Raw genomic sequence first — 16,150 nt, 5'->3', positions numbered from 1 at the left:
AGCTCCCCTGGTGAGGTCTAGCACTGTTCTCGCAGCTAGTACCCACCAGCTCCTCTGGTGAGGTCTAGCACTGTTCTCGCAGCTAGTACCCACCAGCTTCCCTGGTGAGGTCTAGCACTGTTCTCGCAGCTAGTACCCACCAGCTCCCCTGGTGAGGTCTAGCACTGTTATTGCAGCTAGTACCCACCAGCTCCCCTGGTGAGGTCTAGCACTGTTATTGCAGCTAGTACCCACCAGCTCCCCTGGTGAGGTCTAGCACTGTTATTGCAGCTAGTACCCACCAGCTCCCCTGGTGAGGTCTAGCACTGTTCTCGCAGCTAGTACCCACCAGCTCCCCTGGTGAGGTCTAGCACTGTTATTGCAGCTAGTACCCACCAGCTCCCCTGGTGAGGTCTAGCACTGTTATTGCAGCTAGTACCCACCAGCTCCCCTGGTGAGGTCTAGCACTGTTATTGCAGCTAGTACCCACCAGCTCCCCTGGTGAGGTCTAGCACTGTTCTCGCAGCTAGTACCCACCAGCTCCTCTGGTGAGGTCTAGCACTGTTCTCGCAGCTAGTACCCACCAGCTTCCCTGGTGAGGTCTAGCACTGTTCTCGCAGCTAGTACCCACCAGCTCCCCTGGTGAGGTCTAGCACTCTTCTCGCAGCTAGTACCCACCAGCTCCTCTGGTGAGGTCTAGCTTTGTTCTCGCAGCTAGTACCCACCAGCTTCCCTGGTGAGGTCTAGCACTGTTATTGCAGCTAGTACCCACCAGCTCCCCTGGTGAGGTCTAGCACTGTTATTGCAGCTAGTACCCACCAGCTCCCCTGGTGAGGTCTAGCACTGTTCTCGCAGCTAGTACCCACCAGCTCCTCTGGTGAGGTCTAGCACTGTTCTCGCAGCTAGTACCCACCAGCTCCCCTGGTGAGGTCTAGCACTGTTCTCGCAGCTAGTACCCACCAGCTCCCCTGGTGAGGTCTAGCACTGTTCTCGCAGCTAGTACCCACCAGCTCCCCTGGTGAGGTCTAGCACTGTTCTCGCAGCTAGTACCCACCAGCTCCTCTGGTAAAGGTATTGTTATTTGTGTTGGTAGACCCCCCAGCTCCTCTGGAGAAGTCTATACTGTTGCAGCTAGTACCCACCAGCTCCCCTGGTGAGGTCTAGCATGTATATATGTGTATGTATGTATGTATATATATATATATATGATATAACAGGTGATTCACTTACTGTGAGATATATGTTGTTGTTTTTTTTTACCAATGTTATGGTTTTTATTATATGTGACTTTGTTGTTTAAATAAAATTTATATTTTTTTGATGAAACACATATTTGTTGAAGTATATAATCAGATTCATTTCCTTAGAGGGCCCTTTCTCTTTGAGTCTTTTTGGTGCCTTGTGTAGCCCTGCAGTTATGAAGCTGTGATTATTATTATTATTATTGCTCATATATGTACTGTATATTCCTCCGTATAAGACTACATTTTAACCCTTGAAAATCTTCTGAAAAGTTGGGGGTCGTCTTATACGCCGGGTGTCATTGATGCCGGGTGATACGCCCTATCCTGTTACCGCCTCTCAGATCTCCCTGCTGTGCAATCTATTCTTCCATACCGCTCTGATAAACAGGTAGACAAGGAGAGCTGACCAGTCTACTAAAGGAGAGTTGACCAATGCAACAAGTCAATTGACTATATACTGTTATATACTGGGTGACACATACAGTACAGCCCCAGTATCTGTTCATACACAGCACCAGTACATGATTTTTTTATTTTTATTTTTTTTTGGTGTGCGTTGGAAGTGGGGTAGTCTTATACGGCGAGTATATCCCAAACTGTATATTTTACCTGGAAAAGTTGGGGGGTCGTCTTATACGCCCAGTCGTCTTATACGCCGGAATATACGGGTATGTGAAAAATTGTAGCTAGGGGAGGGAATTGTACCACACAGGAGGGAGTGACCTTGTAGCTAGGGGAGGGAATTGTACCACACAGGAGGGAGTGACCTTGTAGCTAGGGGAGGGAATTGTACCACACAGGAGGGAGTGACATTGTACCACACAGGAGGAAGTGACATTGTAGCTAAGGGAGGGAATTGTACCACACAGGAGGAAGTGACATTGTAGTTAGGGGAGGGAATTCTACCACACAGGAGGGAGTGACCTTGTAGCTAGGAGAGGGAATTGTACCGCACAGGAGGAAGTAAAATTGTAGCTAGGGGAGGGAATTGTACCACACAGGAGGGAGTGACATTGTAGCTAGGGGAGGGAATTGTACCACACAGGAGGGAGTGACTTAGTAGCTAGGGGAGGGAATTGTACCACACAGGAGGGAGTGACCTTGTAGCTAGGGGAGGGAATTGTACCACACAGGAGGAAGTGACATTGTAGCTAGGGGAGGGAATTGTACCACACAGGAGGGAGTGACATTGTAGCTAGGGGAGGGAATTGTACCACACAGCAGGGAGCGACATTGTAGCTAGGGGAGGGGATTGTACCACCCAGGAGTGAGTGACATTGTAGCTTCGGGAGGGAATTGTACCACCCAGGAGTGAGTGACATTGTAGCTAGGAGAGGGAATTGTACCACATAGGAGGGAGTGACATTGTAGCTAGGGGAGGGAATTGTACCACACAGGAGGGAGTGACTTAGTAGCTAGGGAAGGGAATTGTACCACACAGGAGGGAGTGACAGTGTAGCTAGGGGAGGGAATTGTACCACACAGGAGGGAGTATGTAGTATGTATGTGGATAAATACAGTTTCTCATTTCAGCTGATTCCTCTGTTCTACATCTTAGATTACAGTAAATCCACTATAGACCTGCGTCCAGGAGAGAAGGCCGAGGAGACTTCTATGGGAGATCGCAGCAAGTCTGTCCCTGGCCTTAGTGTGGAAATGGTTGGTATCAAAGTGGAACTCCAGTCCCAGAAAAGGGTTCCCTCAGCGTTTACTGTGGCCTCTTATGCAATGGTTCTGTTTCTATTCGTTAATTGCAATCTCAGCTGGGGGAGGGAGTTGTACCACACAGCTGAAGTGACACTTCAGCTGGGGAAGGAGTTGTGACACTGACACTACCAGCCCAGCAGCTTCTGTGTCTGGATCAAAGAAGATAGAGGAACCTGACAGGCACAAATGTGGACAGAGGAACACAGCTGAAGCACAAAGGTGGACAGAGGAACACAGCTGTGGCACAAAGGTGGACAGAGGGACACAGCTGAGGCAGAAAGGTGGACAGAGGGACACAGCTGTGGCACAAAGGTGGACAGAGGAACACAGCTGTGGCACAAAGGTGGACAGAGGGACACAGCTGAGGCAGAAAGGTGGACAGAGGAACACAGCTGTGGCACAAAGGTGGACAGAGTTACACAGCAGAGGCACATGGGGACAGAGGGACACAGCAGAGGCACAAAGGTGGACAGAGGGACACAGCAGAGGCAGAAAGGTGGACAGAGGGACACAGCAGAGGCAGAAAGGTGGACAGAGGGACACAGCAGAGGCACAAAGGTGGACAGAGGGACACAGCAGAGGCAGAAAGGTGGACAGAGGGACACAGCAGAGGCAGAAAGGTGGACAGAGGGACACAGCTGAGGCAGAAAGGTGGACAGAGGGACACAGCTGTGGCACAAAGGTGGACAGAGGGACACAGCAGAGGCACAAAGGTGGACAGAGGGACACAGCTGAGGCACAAAGGTGGACAGAGGGACACAGCTGAGGCAGAAAGGTGGACAGAGGGACACAGCTGTGGCACAAAGGTGGACAGAGGGACACAGCTGAGGCAGAAAGGTGGACAGAGGGACACAGCTGTGGCACAAAGGTGGACAGAGGGACACAGCTGAGGCAGAAAGGTGGACAGAGGGACACAGCTGAGGCACAAAGGTGGACAGAGGGACACAGCAGAGGCACAAAGGTGGACAGAGGGACACAGCTGAGGCACAAAGGTGGACAGAGGGACACAGCAGAGGCAGAAATGTGGACAGAGGGACACAGCAGAGGCACAAAGGTGGACAGAGGGACACAGCAGAGGCAGAAAGGTGGACAGAGGGACACAGCAGAGGCACAAAGGTGGACAGAGGGACACAGCTGAAGCACAAAGGTGGACAGAGGGACACAGCAGAGGCACAAAGGTGGACAGAGGGACACAGCAGAGGCAGAAAGGTGGACAGAGAGACACAGCAGAGGCACATGGGGACAGAGGGACACAGCAGAGGCAGAAAGGTGGACAGAGGGACACAGCAGAGGCACAAAGGTGGACAGAGGGACACAGCAGAGGCACAAAGGTGGACAGAGGGACACAGCAGAGGCACAAAGGTGGACAGAGGGACACAGCAGAGGCAGAAAGGTGGACAGAGGGACACAGCAGAGGCAGAAAGGTGGACAGAGGGACACAGCAGAGGCAGAAAGGTGGACAGAGGGACACAGCTGAAGCACAAAGGTGGACAGAGGGACACAGCAGAGGCACAAAGGTGGACAGAGGGACACAGCAGAGGCAGAAAGGTGGACAGAGAGACACAGCAGAGGCACATGGGGACAGAGGGACACAGCAGAGGCAGAAAGGTGGACAGAGGGACACAGCAGAGGCAGAAAGGTGGACAGAGGGACACAGCAGAGGCACAAAGGTGGACAGAGGGACACAGCAGAGGCACAAAGGTGGACAGAGGGACACAGCAGAGGCAGAAAGGTGAACAAAGTGACACATCTGAAGCACAAAGGTGGACAGAGGAAAAAGGCAGAGGCAGAAAAAGGGACGGAGGGATAACAGCAGAGGCACAAAGGTGGACAGAGAGACACAGCTGAAGCACAAAGGTGGACAGAGGGACACAGCAGAGGCACATGGGGACAGAGGGACACAGCAGAGGCACAAAGGTGGACAGAGGGACTGGATAGGAAGCCAGTGGAGGGATTCTAGGAGGGGATCCACTGTGGTGGAGCGATGGGAGCAGTGGATAATTCTGGCTGCCGCATTCATGATGGACTGCAGTGGGGCTGTTCGGTTCATAGTGAGACCAGACAAAAGGGCATTGCAGTAGTCAAAGCGGGAAATGATGAGGGCATGGATGAGGAGTTTGGTGGTGGCAGAGGTCAGGAAAGGGCGAATCTTACAGATGTTACGAAGGTGGAAGTTGCAGGACTTTGTGAGGTTTTGGATGTGGGGAGTGAAGGAGAGTGCGGCGTCCAGGGTGACACCCAGACAGCGGGCTTGAGAGGTCGGGAACTTTACTGGGCAGTGATGCTCATCCAGATTCCAGACACCCGAACTTTTTTTCTGGTATCCAAACTCTGATATGGATTCCAGATAGCTGGATAAATCCGGAATGCACTATCCGTGCTGCTGTTAGTCAGTCAGTGTGTGACAGATAGACAGTGTGTGGAGCTCCTGTCACTCCGGCAGTTGAAGTTCTACTAGTACTACTACAACTAGTCTACTACTGCCAGTTCTATATAGTTAATTTGTATTGAGTTGGCTTACTTTCATTGCAGTGCTGTTATAGTGTGACAGATAGACAGACAGTTAGTGTGTCAGTGTGTGCTACTCTGCTGTCACTCCGCTAATTGAAGTTCTCCTACTGCTACTATCTACTAGTACTACTGATTTGAATAAAGTACAAGTACCCCACTTCATTTGCACACATATAAAGTTGTACTATGTCTGGTGGCACTGGTAGCCGGGGGAGGGGCAGCAGGAAAAGCAAGGGCAAGAGGAGAGGGAGCAGCATTGCCGCCAATGTCAGCACTTCTGCCGCATCAGTGTCCATTCCGCCGCTAGCCACTGGCCGTGGACGCACTGGATGCCCAGCTGTTAGGGGGAGTCGCACTGTTTTTTTGAGATGTCTGGGCTGAACTGTGATGTCCCAGTTGTGCATTGGACACAATGTGGGCTGCACGACCGCTGTCTGGAACCTCCTGATGTTAATTTACAGCCATTTCTTTTTCTTTTTTCTCTATTATACCTCCCCACATAAACAATTGCTGTTTTTCTTTAAAAAGAACATGATGCTTCATACATCATTTACTATAAAAGCTTTAGTCAGGACGCGTTCCACATTCGGGGTCCCCGTCCCAGGCTGTGCTATGTCCCGGGAAATGTCCCGCTTTTAGCCGCAGGGACTCTGGCCACCGTCCGATTGCATTAACTGGCCGCGCCAGTTCATAGCCCGCAGCCCCGGTCCAGCCTGCCTAGGTAGGCAGAGCAGGGCTACGGGACTATTTGTATCTCCAGTACTGGGCTTCAGGCGCCATCTTCCCATAGCCCGCCCTGCTATTCCATTCAGCGCAGGAGATTGCAGGAGCAATATCTCCGGGGGAGCTGCGCACCAGAGGCCGGCCGGGTGAGGGGACTTCTGTCAGGTGAGTAAATTCTTTTTTTTTTGCAGGTGAAATGTTGCCCAATTTGGGTTTATTTTCTGCTGAAATGTTGCCCAATTTGGGTTTGTTTTCTGCTGAAATGTTGCCCAAATTGCGTTTTTCTGTTGAAATGTTGCCCAAACTGTGTTTTTTTTCTGCTAAAATGTTGCCCACATTGTGTTTTTTTTCTGGTGAAATATTGCCCACATTGCGTTTATTTTCTGGTGTCTGGGGTAACTGTTGCTGCATTTATTATTTAATGGTCGTAGTTGGCTATGTTTGCTACTTTGGGGTTACGGTTACGCTACGCCCATACAAACACACCCCCCAGATCCAGAACAATCCAGATATAAAAAAGAGGTCTCCGAGCACCACTGTTACTGGGTAATATTTTTATCTGTTATTGCCACTTATTCCTGTAGAAATTATTGTATACTTCTGTTGATTGGAATAAAATGAATTATACAAAGACCCTTATGTTAAAATGTAATAATGAAGTGTGTTTTGTTTTTCAGGATGAAGAAGATGAAGATATTGATAACTTGGTGGAAATTCATCGAATGACAACAGGAAGAAGCAGTTTACGCAGCGGAGCATCTACGGTTAGATTTTGTTATAATTATATATTTTTTTTACATAATAATAATAATACTAATAATTTAGAAGGAAGTAGTAACTATGTGTGGAGAGGGAGGGGCTGTAAGGATGGGAGTGATGTTTGGGGAGGGGCTGTAAGGATCATGTGAGTGATGTCTGGGAAAGGGGAGGAGCTGTAAGGATGTGGGTGATGTTTGTGGGAAAGGGGAGGAGCTGTAAGGACGTGGGTGATGTTTGTGGGAAGTGGAGGGGCAGTAAGGATGTGAGTGATGTGTGGGAAAGGGGAGGAGCTGTAAGGATGTGAGTGATGTTTGGGGAGGGGGAGGAGCTGTAAGAATGGGAGTGATGTGTGGGAAAGGGGAGGTGCTGTAAGAATGGGAGTGATGTGTGGGAAAGGGGAGGAGCTGTAAGGATGTGAGTGATGTGTGGGAAAGGGGAGGAACTGTAAGGATATGGGTGATGTTTGTGGGAAAGGGGAGGAGCTGTAAGGATATGGGTGATGTTTGTGGGAAGTGGAGGGACTGTAAGGATGTGAGTGATGTCTGGGAAAGGGGAGGAGCTGTAAGAATGGGAGTGATGTCTGGGAAAGGGGAGGAGCTGTAAGGATGTGGGTGATGTGTGGGAAAGGGGAGGAGCTGTAAGAGTGGGAGTGATGTGTGGGAAAGGGGAGGAGCTGTAAGGATGTGGGTGATGTTTGTGGGAAAAGGGAGGAGCTGTAAGAATGGGAGTGATGTCTGGGAAAGGGGAGTAGCTGTAAGAATGTGAGTGATGTCTGGGAAAGGGAAGGAGCTGTAAGAATGGGAGTGATGTTTGGGGAGGGGGAGGAGCTGTAAGAATGGGAGTGATGTGTGGGAAAGGGGAGGTGCTGTAAGAATGTGAGTGATGTTTGGGGAGGGGGAGGAGCTGTAAGAATGGGAGTGATGTGTGGGAAAGGGGAGGTGCTGTAAGAATGGGAGTGATGTGTGGGAAAGGGGAGGAGCTGTAAGAATGTGAGTGATGTGTGGGAAAGGGGAGGTGCTGTAAGAATGTGAGTGATGTGTGGGAAAGGGGAGGAGCTGTAAGAATGGGAGTGATGTTTGGGGAGGGGGAGGAGCTGTAAGAATGGGAGTAATGTGTGGGAAAGGGGAGGAGCTGTAAGAATGTGAGTGATGTGTGGGAAAGGGGAGGTGCTGTAAGAATGGGAGTGATGTGTGGGAAAGGGGAGGAGCTGTAAGAATGGGAGTGATGTCTGGGAAAGGGAAGGAGCTGTAAGAATGGGAGTGATGTGTGGGAAAGGGGAGGAGCTGTAAGAATGGGAGTGATGTGTGGGAAAGGGGAGGAGCTGTAAGAATGGGAGTGATGTTTGGGGAGGGGGAGGAGCTGTAAGAATGGGAGTGATGTGTGGGAAAGGGGAGGTGCTGTAAGAATGGGAGTGATATGTGGGAAAGGGGAGGAGCTGTAAGAATGTGAGTGATGTGTGGGAAAGGGGAGGTGCTGTAAGAATGTGAGTGACGTGTGGGAAAGGGCAGGAGCTGTAGGAATGTGAGTGGTGTGTGGGAAAGGGGAGGAGCTGTAAGAATGGGAGTGATGTTTGGGGAGGGGGAGGAGCTGTAAGAATGGGAGTGATGTGTGGGAAAGGGGAGGTGCTGTAAGAATGGGAGTGATGTGTGGGAAAGGGGAGGAGCTGTAAGAATGTGAGTGATGTGTGGGAAAGGGGAGGTGCTGTAAGAATGTGAGTGACGTGTGGGAAAGGGCAGGAGCTGTAGGAATGTGAGTGATGTGTGGGAAAGGGGAGGTGCTGTAAGAATGTGAGTGATGTGTGGGAAAGGGGAGGAGCTGTTGGAATGTGAGTGATGTGTGGGAAAGGGGAGGTGCTGTAAGAATGTGAGTGATGTGTGGGAAAGGGGAGGAGCTGTAAGAATGGGAGTGATGTGTGGGAAAGGGGAGGAGCTGTAAGAATGTGAGTGACGTGTGGGAAAGGGCAGGAGCTGTAGGAATGTGAGTGGTGTGTGGGAAAGGGGAGGAGCTGTAAGAATGGGAGTGATGTTTGGGGAGGGGGAGGAGCTGTAAGAATGGGAGTGATGTGTGGGAAAGGGGAGGTGCTGTAAGAATGGGAGTGATGTGTGGGAAAGGGGAGGAGCTGTAAGAATGTGAGTGATGTGTGGGAAAGGGGAGGTGCTGTAAGAATGTGAGTGACGTGTGGGAAAGGGCAGGAGCTGTAGGAATGTGAGTGATGTGTGGGAAAGGGGAGGTGCTGTAAGAATGTGAGTGATGTGTGGGAAAGGGGAGGAGCTGTTGGAATGTGAGTGATGTGTGGGAAAGGGGAGGTGCTGTAAGAATGTGAGTGATGTGTGGGAAAGGGGAGGAGCTGTTGGAATGCGAGTGGTGTGTGGGAAGAGGAGGAGCTGTTGGAATGCGAGTGATGTGTGGGAAAGGGGAGGAGCTGTAAGAATGGGAGTGATGTTTGGGGAGGGGGAGGGGCTGTAAGAATGGGAGTGATGTGTGGGAAAGGGGAGGTGCTGTAAGAATGGGAGTGATGTGTGGGAAAGAGGAGGAGCTGTTGGAATGCAAGTGATGTGTGGGAAAGGGGAGGAGCTGTTGGAATGCGAGTGATGTGTGGGAAAGGGGAGGTGCTCTAAGGATGGGAGTGATATGTGGGAAAGGGGAGGTGCTGTAAGAATGGAAGTGATGTTTGGGAAAGGGGAGGTGCTGTAAGAATGGGAGTGATGTGTGGGAAAGGGGAGGAGCTGTTTCGAATGTGAGTGATGTCTGGGAAAGGGGAGGGGCTATAAGAATGGGAGTGATGTGTGGGAAAGGGGAGGTGCTGTAAGAATGTGAGTGATGTGTGGGAAAGGGGAGGAGCTGTTGGAATGCGAGTGATGTGTGGAAAAGGGGAGGAGCTGTTGGAATGCGAGTGATGTGTGGGAAAGGGGAGGAGCTGTTGGAATGTGAGTGATGTGTGGGAAAGGGGAGGTGCTGTAAGAATGTGAGTGATGTGTGGGAAAGGGGAGGAGCTGTTGGAATGCGAGTGATGTGTGGGAAAGGGGAGGAGCTGTTGGAATGTGAGTGATGTGTGGGAAAGGGGAGGAGCTGTAAGTCTCTCTATACATTCAATTGCTTGACGAAATGTAAGAATTGAATGATTTGCTTGTATTCTGTACTTTATAATGTGGTTAAACGTAGCTCAGTTTTTAATTTTTCCATATTTATTTTATGAATTGATCATATAACATTTTCTGCCGATTCGATATTTGATTATTTCAGTCGTTTTGTACTTGTAAACAATTTTATTGGAAATAACTGTGAATCAGATGATTTGGTTGTATTGTGTGTAGTTTAATTATTGGAGTTTTAGTCGATTAATAAGGTTTCACTTTCTCCAGTAAAGCATGTATGGAATATTTGTACAAATCAACACATCCTTCGAGTGACGGTGATTTGTACAAATTAGCAATATATTGAATAATCCTAATGATGAGAGGATTTGGTTGCATTGTGTGTGGCCAGCAGTATGATCACAAGATTTTCCAGAACTCTCACTTCCTGTCTGCTCATCATGTGATTTCCTGTCTGCAGAGCACTCTGGGTAGTATGATGAGTATCTACAGCGAGGCGGGAGATTTCGGGAATGTGGTGGTGACTGGGGAGATCATGTTCTCCATGAAATACGATCCAAAGACGCAGATCCTTACCGTCATCGTGAAAGAGTGCCGCAACCTGGCGTATGGAGACAAATCGCGGCGAAAGTCCAACCCGTAAGTGCCAGCAATTCTGTTTCCAAACAGGAAAACGGTGCCAGCATGTGTGAGGGTGATGGGTGTGGGCAGGTGGAGAGGACGGCAGGAACTGGCGGTAAAGCTTACACATAGGACGCGCTCTCACCTATACTAAGTATAACTGAGAACAAAAGCATCTTTACATTTCCCTCCAAGGCTTCCCATTAGTGAGGGCCCGAACCTCCGATTTTCGGTTCAATGGGGAGGCGAACTTTGAAAACTAGAAACATTTATGCTGGCCACAAAAGTGATGGAAAAGATGTTTCAAGGGGTCTAACACCTGGAGGGGGGCATGGCGGAGTGGGATAGACGCCAAAAGTCCCCAGGAAAAATCTGGATGTGACGCAAAGCAGCGTTTTAAGGGCAGAAATCACATTGAATGCTAAATTGCAGGCCTAACGTGCTTTAAAACATCTTGCATGTGTATACATCAATCAGGGAGTGTAATTAGAGTACTGCTTCACACTGACACACCAAACTCACTGTGTAACGCACTACAAACAGCTGTTTGCGTAGTGACGGCCGTGCTGGACTGGTGCACACCGTGGCCAGAGTGTAGGCCGTGGCGGTTTTCAAGCCCATATGGTCGCCGGGCTGTGGTAGCTCAATGATAGAACAACAGTGACTGTCAGTCCAGCTGATTACATTTGGTCTGTCCACAATGAAGCAACAACCTTATTATCTTTTGTGTGCCAACCCCACCCGAGACACTCATATAGCCGGCGGTCATTGCTTCATTGTGATACGCAAGCCCCTTCACCGCGGCAAGGTAATGATCACGAAGGGGGATGGGCACATGTACATGCCTTTTGTTTTGTTGTTGCAGCTGTAGGGCAGGCATGTACACGCACCAGTAAAATTACTGGCAGTGGCCTTAAATTGCTAGAAGTGGCCTTTAAAATTCAGGAATCCACTTGGAGTCCTGGACCCTGTTGGTGAGAAGGCAATCAACCAGCCTGCGGGCAGAGCTGCTGTGCAGTGGTGCTCAGCAGAGCTCGAATATTCGAGTAGCTCGAATATTCGAGCTCTTTTCCAGCTATTCGAGCTCGGTATTCGAGCTCCGAATAGCTGGAGCTATTCGAATGGGCTATCCGAGTACACTCGAATAGCCCATTCACTATTCGAGCTATTCGAGCAACCCGGCGCTATTCGAGCTCGGTACCGAGCTCGAATAGCGTCATAGCCCAGATTGATGTCCTTAGAGCCAATCAGAGGGCTCCCAGGCCCTCTGACGGCAGCCAATCACAGAGGGGGACCCTGGCCAGCCCCTACCCTATAAATAGCGGCCGCCATGTTCCGTTTCTCCATGCTTGCCTGAGACTTGTACAGAGAGAGAGTTGCTCCTTTGTGCTTTGGCTTAGCAAGTGCTCTATTGTGATCATTTACCTAGCGTTTTTGCTCACCTACACCTGCCATATACACCTATATTGTTGTTAGTTAGATAGACATTGTATTTTAGTTAGTAGCTTGTGTGTTACATTAGAGACAGGCAGCTGCTGCAAGCTTACAGGTTTAGGCCTCAGGGGGGCCTTGCCTCTGTGGGCAGCTGTCCTCTGTTTATTTCTCTCATCTATACCAGTATTTCTGCTGTCCTTTACTAATAGTATTGTAGTTATACTGTACTAGGAGTAGGACACTCACTGACTGTCACTGTTTATAGGCTACTAGCTAGCTCCTGCGTGTGTGCACTCACTCACTGTCTGTGTGTACACACACTCTATTTCCTTCTGATTACTGATAGATTATTGTTATTTAGTTGTACTTACTTACTACTTACTCTTACTGTACCCGTAGGGACACTCACTGTCACTGTTCATATAGGCTACTAGCTCCTGCGTGTGCGCACTGCACTCACTGTCTGAGTGTACACACACAACACACACTCTATTTCCTTCTGATCGCTGATTGATTATCGTAATTAGTTAGTTGTACTTACTGTTACTACTTACTCTTACTGTACTAGGAGTCTAGGACACTCAGTCACTGTCCATAGGCTACTAGCTCCTGCGTGCGTGCACTCACTGTCTGAGTGTACACACACCCACACTCCATTTCCTTCTGATCGCTGATTGATTATCGTAATTAGTTAGTTCTACTTACTGTTACTACTTACTCTTACTGTACTAGGAGTCTAGGACACTCAGTCACTGTGTTCATAGGCTACTAGCTCCTGCGTGCGTGCACTCACTGTCTGAGTGTACACACACCCACACTCCATTTCCTTCTGATCGCTGATTGATTATCGTAATTAGTTAGTTGTACTTACTGTTAATACTTACTCTTACTGTACTAGGAGTCTAGGACACTCAGTCACTGTCCATAGGCTACTAGCTCCTGCGTGCGGTCACTCACTGTCTGAGTGTACACACACCACCCACACTCTATTTCCTTCTGATCGCTGATTGATTATTGTAATTAGTTAGTTCTACTTACTGTTACTACTTACTCTTACTGTACTAGGAGTCTAGGACACTCAGTCACTGTGTTCATAGGCTTCTAGCTCCTGCGTGCGTGCACTCACTGTCTGAGTGTACACACACCCACACTCCATTTCCTTCTGATCGCTGATTGATTATTGTAATTAGTTAGTTCTACTTACTGTTACTACTTACTCTTACTGTACTAGGAGTCTAGGACACTCAGTCACTGTGTTCATAGGCTACTAGCTCCTGCGTGCGGGAACTCACTGTCTGAGTGTACACACACCCACACTCCATTTCCTTCTGTTCGCTGATTGATTATTGTAATTAGTTAGTTCTACTTACTGTTACTACTTACTCTTACTGTACTAGGAGTCTAGGACACTCAGTCACTGTGTTCATAGGCTACTAGCTCCTGTGTGCGGTCACTCACTGTCTGAGTGTACACACACCACCCACACTCTATTTCCTTCTGATCGCTGATTGATTATTGTAATTAGTTAGTTCTACTTACTGTTACTACTTACTCTTACTGTACTAGGAGTCTAGGACACTCAGTCACTGTGTTCATAGGCTACTAGCTCCTGCGTGCGTGCACTCACTGTCTGAGTGTACACACACCCACACTCCATTTCCTTCTGATCGCTGATTGATTATTGTAATTAGTTAGTTCTACTTACTGTTACTACTTACTCTTACTGTACTAGGAGTCTAGGACACTCAGTCACTGTGTTGATAGGCTACTAGCTCCTGCGTGCGTGCACTCACTGTCTGAGTGTACACACACCCACACTCCATTTCCTTCTGATCGCTGATTGATTATTGTAATTAGTTAGTTCTTCTTACTGTTACTACTTACTCTTACTGTACTAGGAGTCTAGGACACTCAGTCACTGTGTTCATAGGCTACTAGCTCCTGCGTGCGTGCACTCACTGTCTGAGTGTACACACACAACACACACTCTATTTCCTTCTGATCGCTGATTGATTATCGTAATTAGTTAGTTCTACTTACTGTTACTACTTACTCTTACTGTACTAGGAGTCTAGGACACTCAGTCACTGTCCATAGGCTACTAGCTCCTGCGTGCGTGCACTCACTGTCTGAGTGTACACACACTAAATTTACTTGTGATTACTACTGATTATTGTAACTGCTAGTTGTACTTCCTGACTGTTACTACTTACTTACTGTACTAGGGGACACTCACTCAGTCACCTCACCAACCAACCCACTCCATTAAAGTACCCCACTTTTCAGCCGCCCTTTTAAAAAACTTTTCTCTATACGCCCAAAACATTGAAGATGTCTGGAAGTGGCAGCCAGCGCGGTTTGGGCAAGGGGAAGGGCAGCAAGGGAATCAGGAGGAGAGGGAGCAGCATTGTGGCAAGCCGCGGCCGCGGGCGCGCCACCATGCACAGTTCCGCAGCAGCAGCGTCAGTGGCTAACATTCCTCCCATAGCCACTGGCCGTGGACGCCTTGGGCGCCGCCCAGCAGGAGCATCTGCAACTCACGCTGCAGAGACACAGCAGCAGCAGCGTGTAGCACCTGCTCCCATTTTCCTCCAGCCGGGTCGGAAACGTCCCATTGAGGAAAAGGATGCAGACACTGTGGTGCAACTCATGACGGAGGATGAGCAGCCCGCCATCAGCTCTGCATCCGAGGCCTCCACCCTCACCACCACCACCACCACCACCCCTGTTCGCAGCAGCCGCCCAGCAGGGTCTGGGGAGGAGGCCAGTTCACCGTCACTCGCCGACCTGTCATTCAGCAGTCTTTTGACCCCAGGCATCATGAGTAAATTGTCTGCTGTTGTTGGCGATCTTGAGGAGGAGATGCTGATGGGCACTTTGGGGGATGAGGGATTGGACAGCAAGACTGTGGCGACAGTCAAGCAGCCCATCCATGCATCAGGAGAGGAGTTTGGGGGGTCCTCATCCCAGCAGGACATGTTTCAGGAGGGGGAGGATGATGATGACCCGGTGACAGACAGAGACTGGGTGCCACCACCTCCAGGGGATGTCGTCCTCAGCAGCTCTGAGGAGGAGGAGGAGGATGCTCTTGTGGGCCTTGCAAGGAGGCGCATCATTGCAAGCATTGGCAGCAGCAGTAGGCAGGTCCCACAGCCTGCTGGTGTCTCAGGCTCAGCAGCAGCAGCAGCAGCATCTGCCAGTACCACCACCAGCCGCACCCAAGCCCCCCAAGCCCCCCCCCCAACCACCACAGGGAGACAGGCAGCAGCGCTTCCATGCCGTAGGGGGATGTTTAAGTCACCAATCTGGCGATATTTCACCATGCCCACTGTGTACAGCAAGTACGCCACTTGCAACCACTGTCAGCGGAAGTTGAGCAGAGGTGCAGACCCCTTAAAGTTCTGCACCAGCTCGCTCATCAACCACCTTGCGGCTAAACATTTCCACCAGCATGAGGAGTTCCAGAGGCTGAAGGCATCTGGTGCTGGCAGTGGCACCACACCCATCACTGCACAGCCTTCAGCAGCAGCAGCAGCAACAGCAGCCACCCGCCCTCCTGCTCCTCCAGCAGCACCAGCAGGAGTGCGGAAACGCACTGCTCCTCCCCCCTCTGCAACTCCTGCCGCCGACACTGAGGCCTGTTCTGGCAGCCAGTCCTCAGTGGCCTCCTCTGCTGTGTCTGCTGATTCCCGTGTCAGCAAAAGGCCACGCCAGAGCCTTTTGAGCGAGTCCTTCCAGGGGGTGGTTAGGGCTCTGCCTCCCAGCAGCCGTCGCGTGCGGCAGCTGAACGGCTTGCTGGCACGGGCCATGTGCTCCCAACTCCTGCCGTACACGCTCGTGCAGGAGGGGAGCGACATTCGTGCGCTGCTTGCTTGCGCAGCCCCAGACTGGCAGCTCCCCAGCAGACACTTCTTTGCCCGCAAGGCCATTCCTGCACTGCACCGCTTTGTGATGGCCAATGTGGAGCGAGGGCTGGAGCACGCGGTTGGTGAAAGGGTCCACGTCACCATGGACTCCTGGAGCAGCCGCTTCGGGACAGGCCGCTACCTGTCCTTCACTGTCCACTGGGTCAGCTTG

General features: G+C 50.2%; 1 protein-coding gene across 3 annotated transcripts in view; it reads left to right on the top strand.

Moving 5' to 3' along the window:
* The window catches only part of SYTL4 (synaptotagmin like 4), a 358,613-nt gene that overhangs the window by 229,709 nt on the left and 112,754 nt on the right, over positions 1-16,150 (top strand). For all 3 annotated transcript variants that reach the window (XM_068249964.1, XM_068249962.1, XM_068249963.1), the window contains 3 exons: positions 2,782-2,882; positions 6,842-6,928; positions 10,479-10,657. In XM_068249964.1, the coding sequence (XP_068106065.1) occupies positions 2,782-2,882; positions 6,842-6,928; positions 10,479-10,657 (367 nt within the window). The remainder of the gene's footprint in view (positions 1-2,781; positions 2,883-6,841; positions 6,929-10,478; positions 10,658-16,150) is intronic.

Source organism: Hyperolius riggenbachi, chromosome 8 (genome assembly GCF_040937935.1).
Source record: "Hyperolius riggenbachi isolate aHypRig1 chromosome 8, aHypRig1.pri, whole genome shotgun sequence".
Taxonomy (NCBI): domain Eukaryota; kingdom Metazoa; phylum Chordata; class Amphibia; order Anura; family Hyperoliidae; genus Hyperolius; species Hyperolius riggenbachi.
Note: the sequence above shows the minus strand (reverse complement) of the source record. Positions and strands in the feature narration are given on the sequence as shown.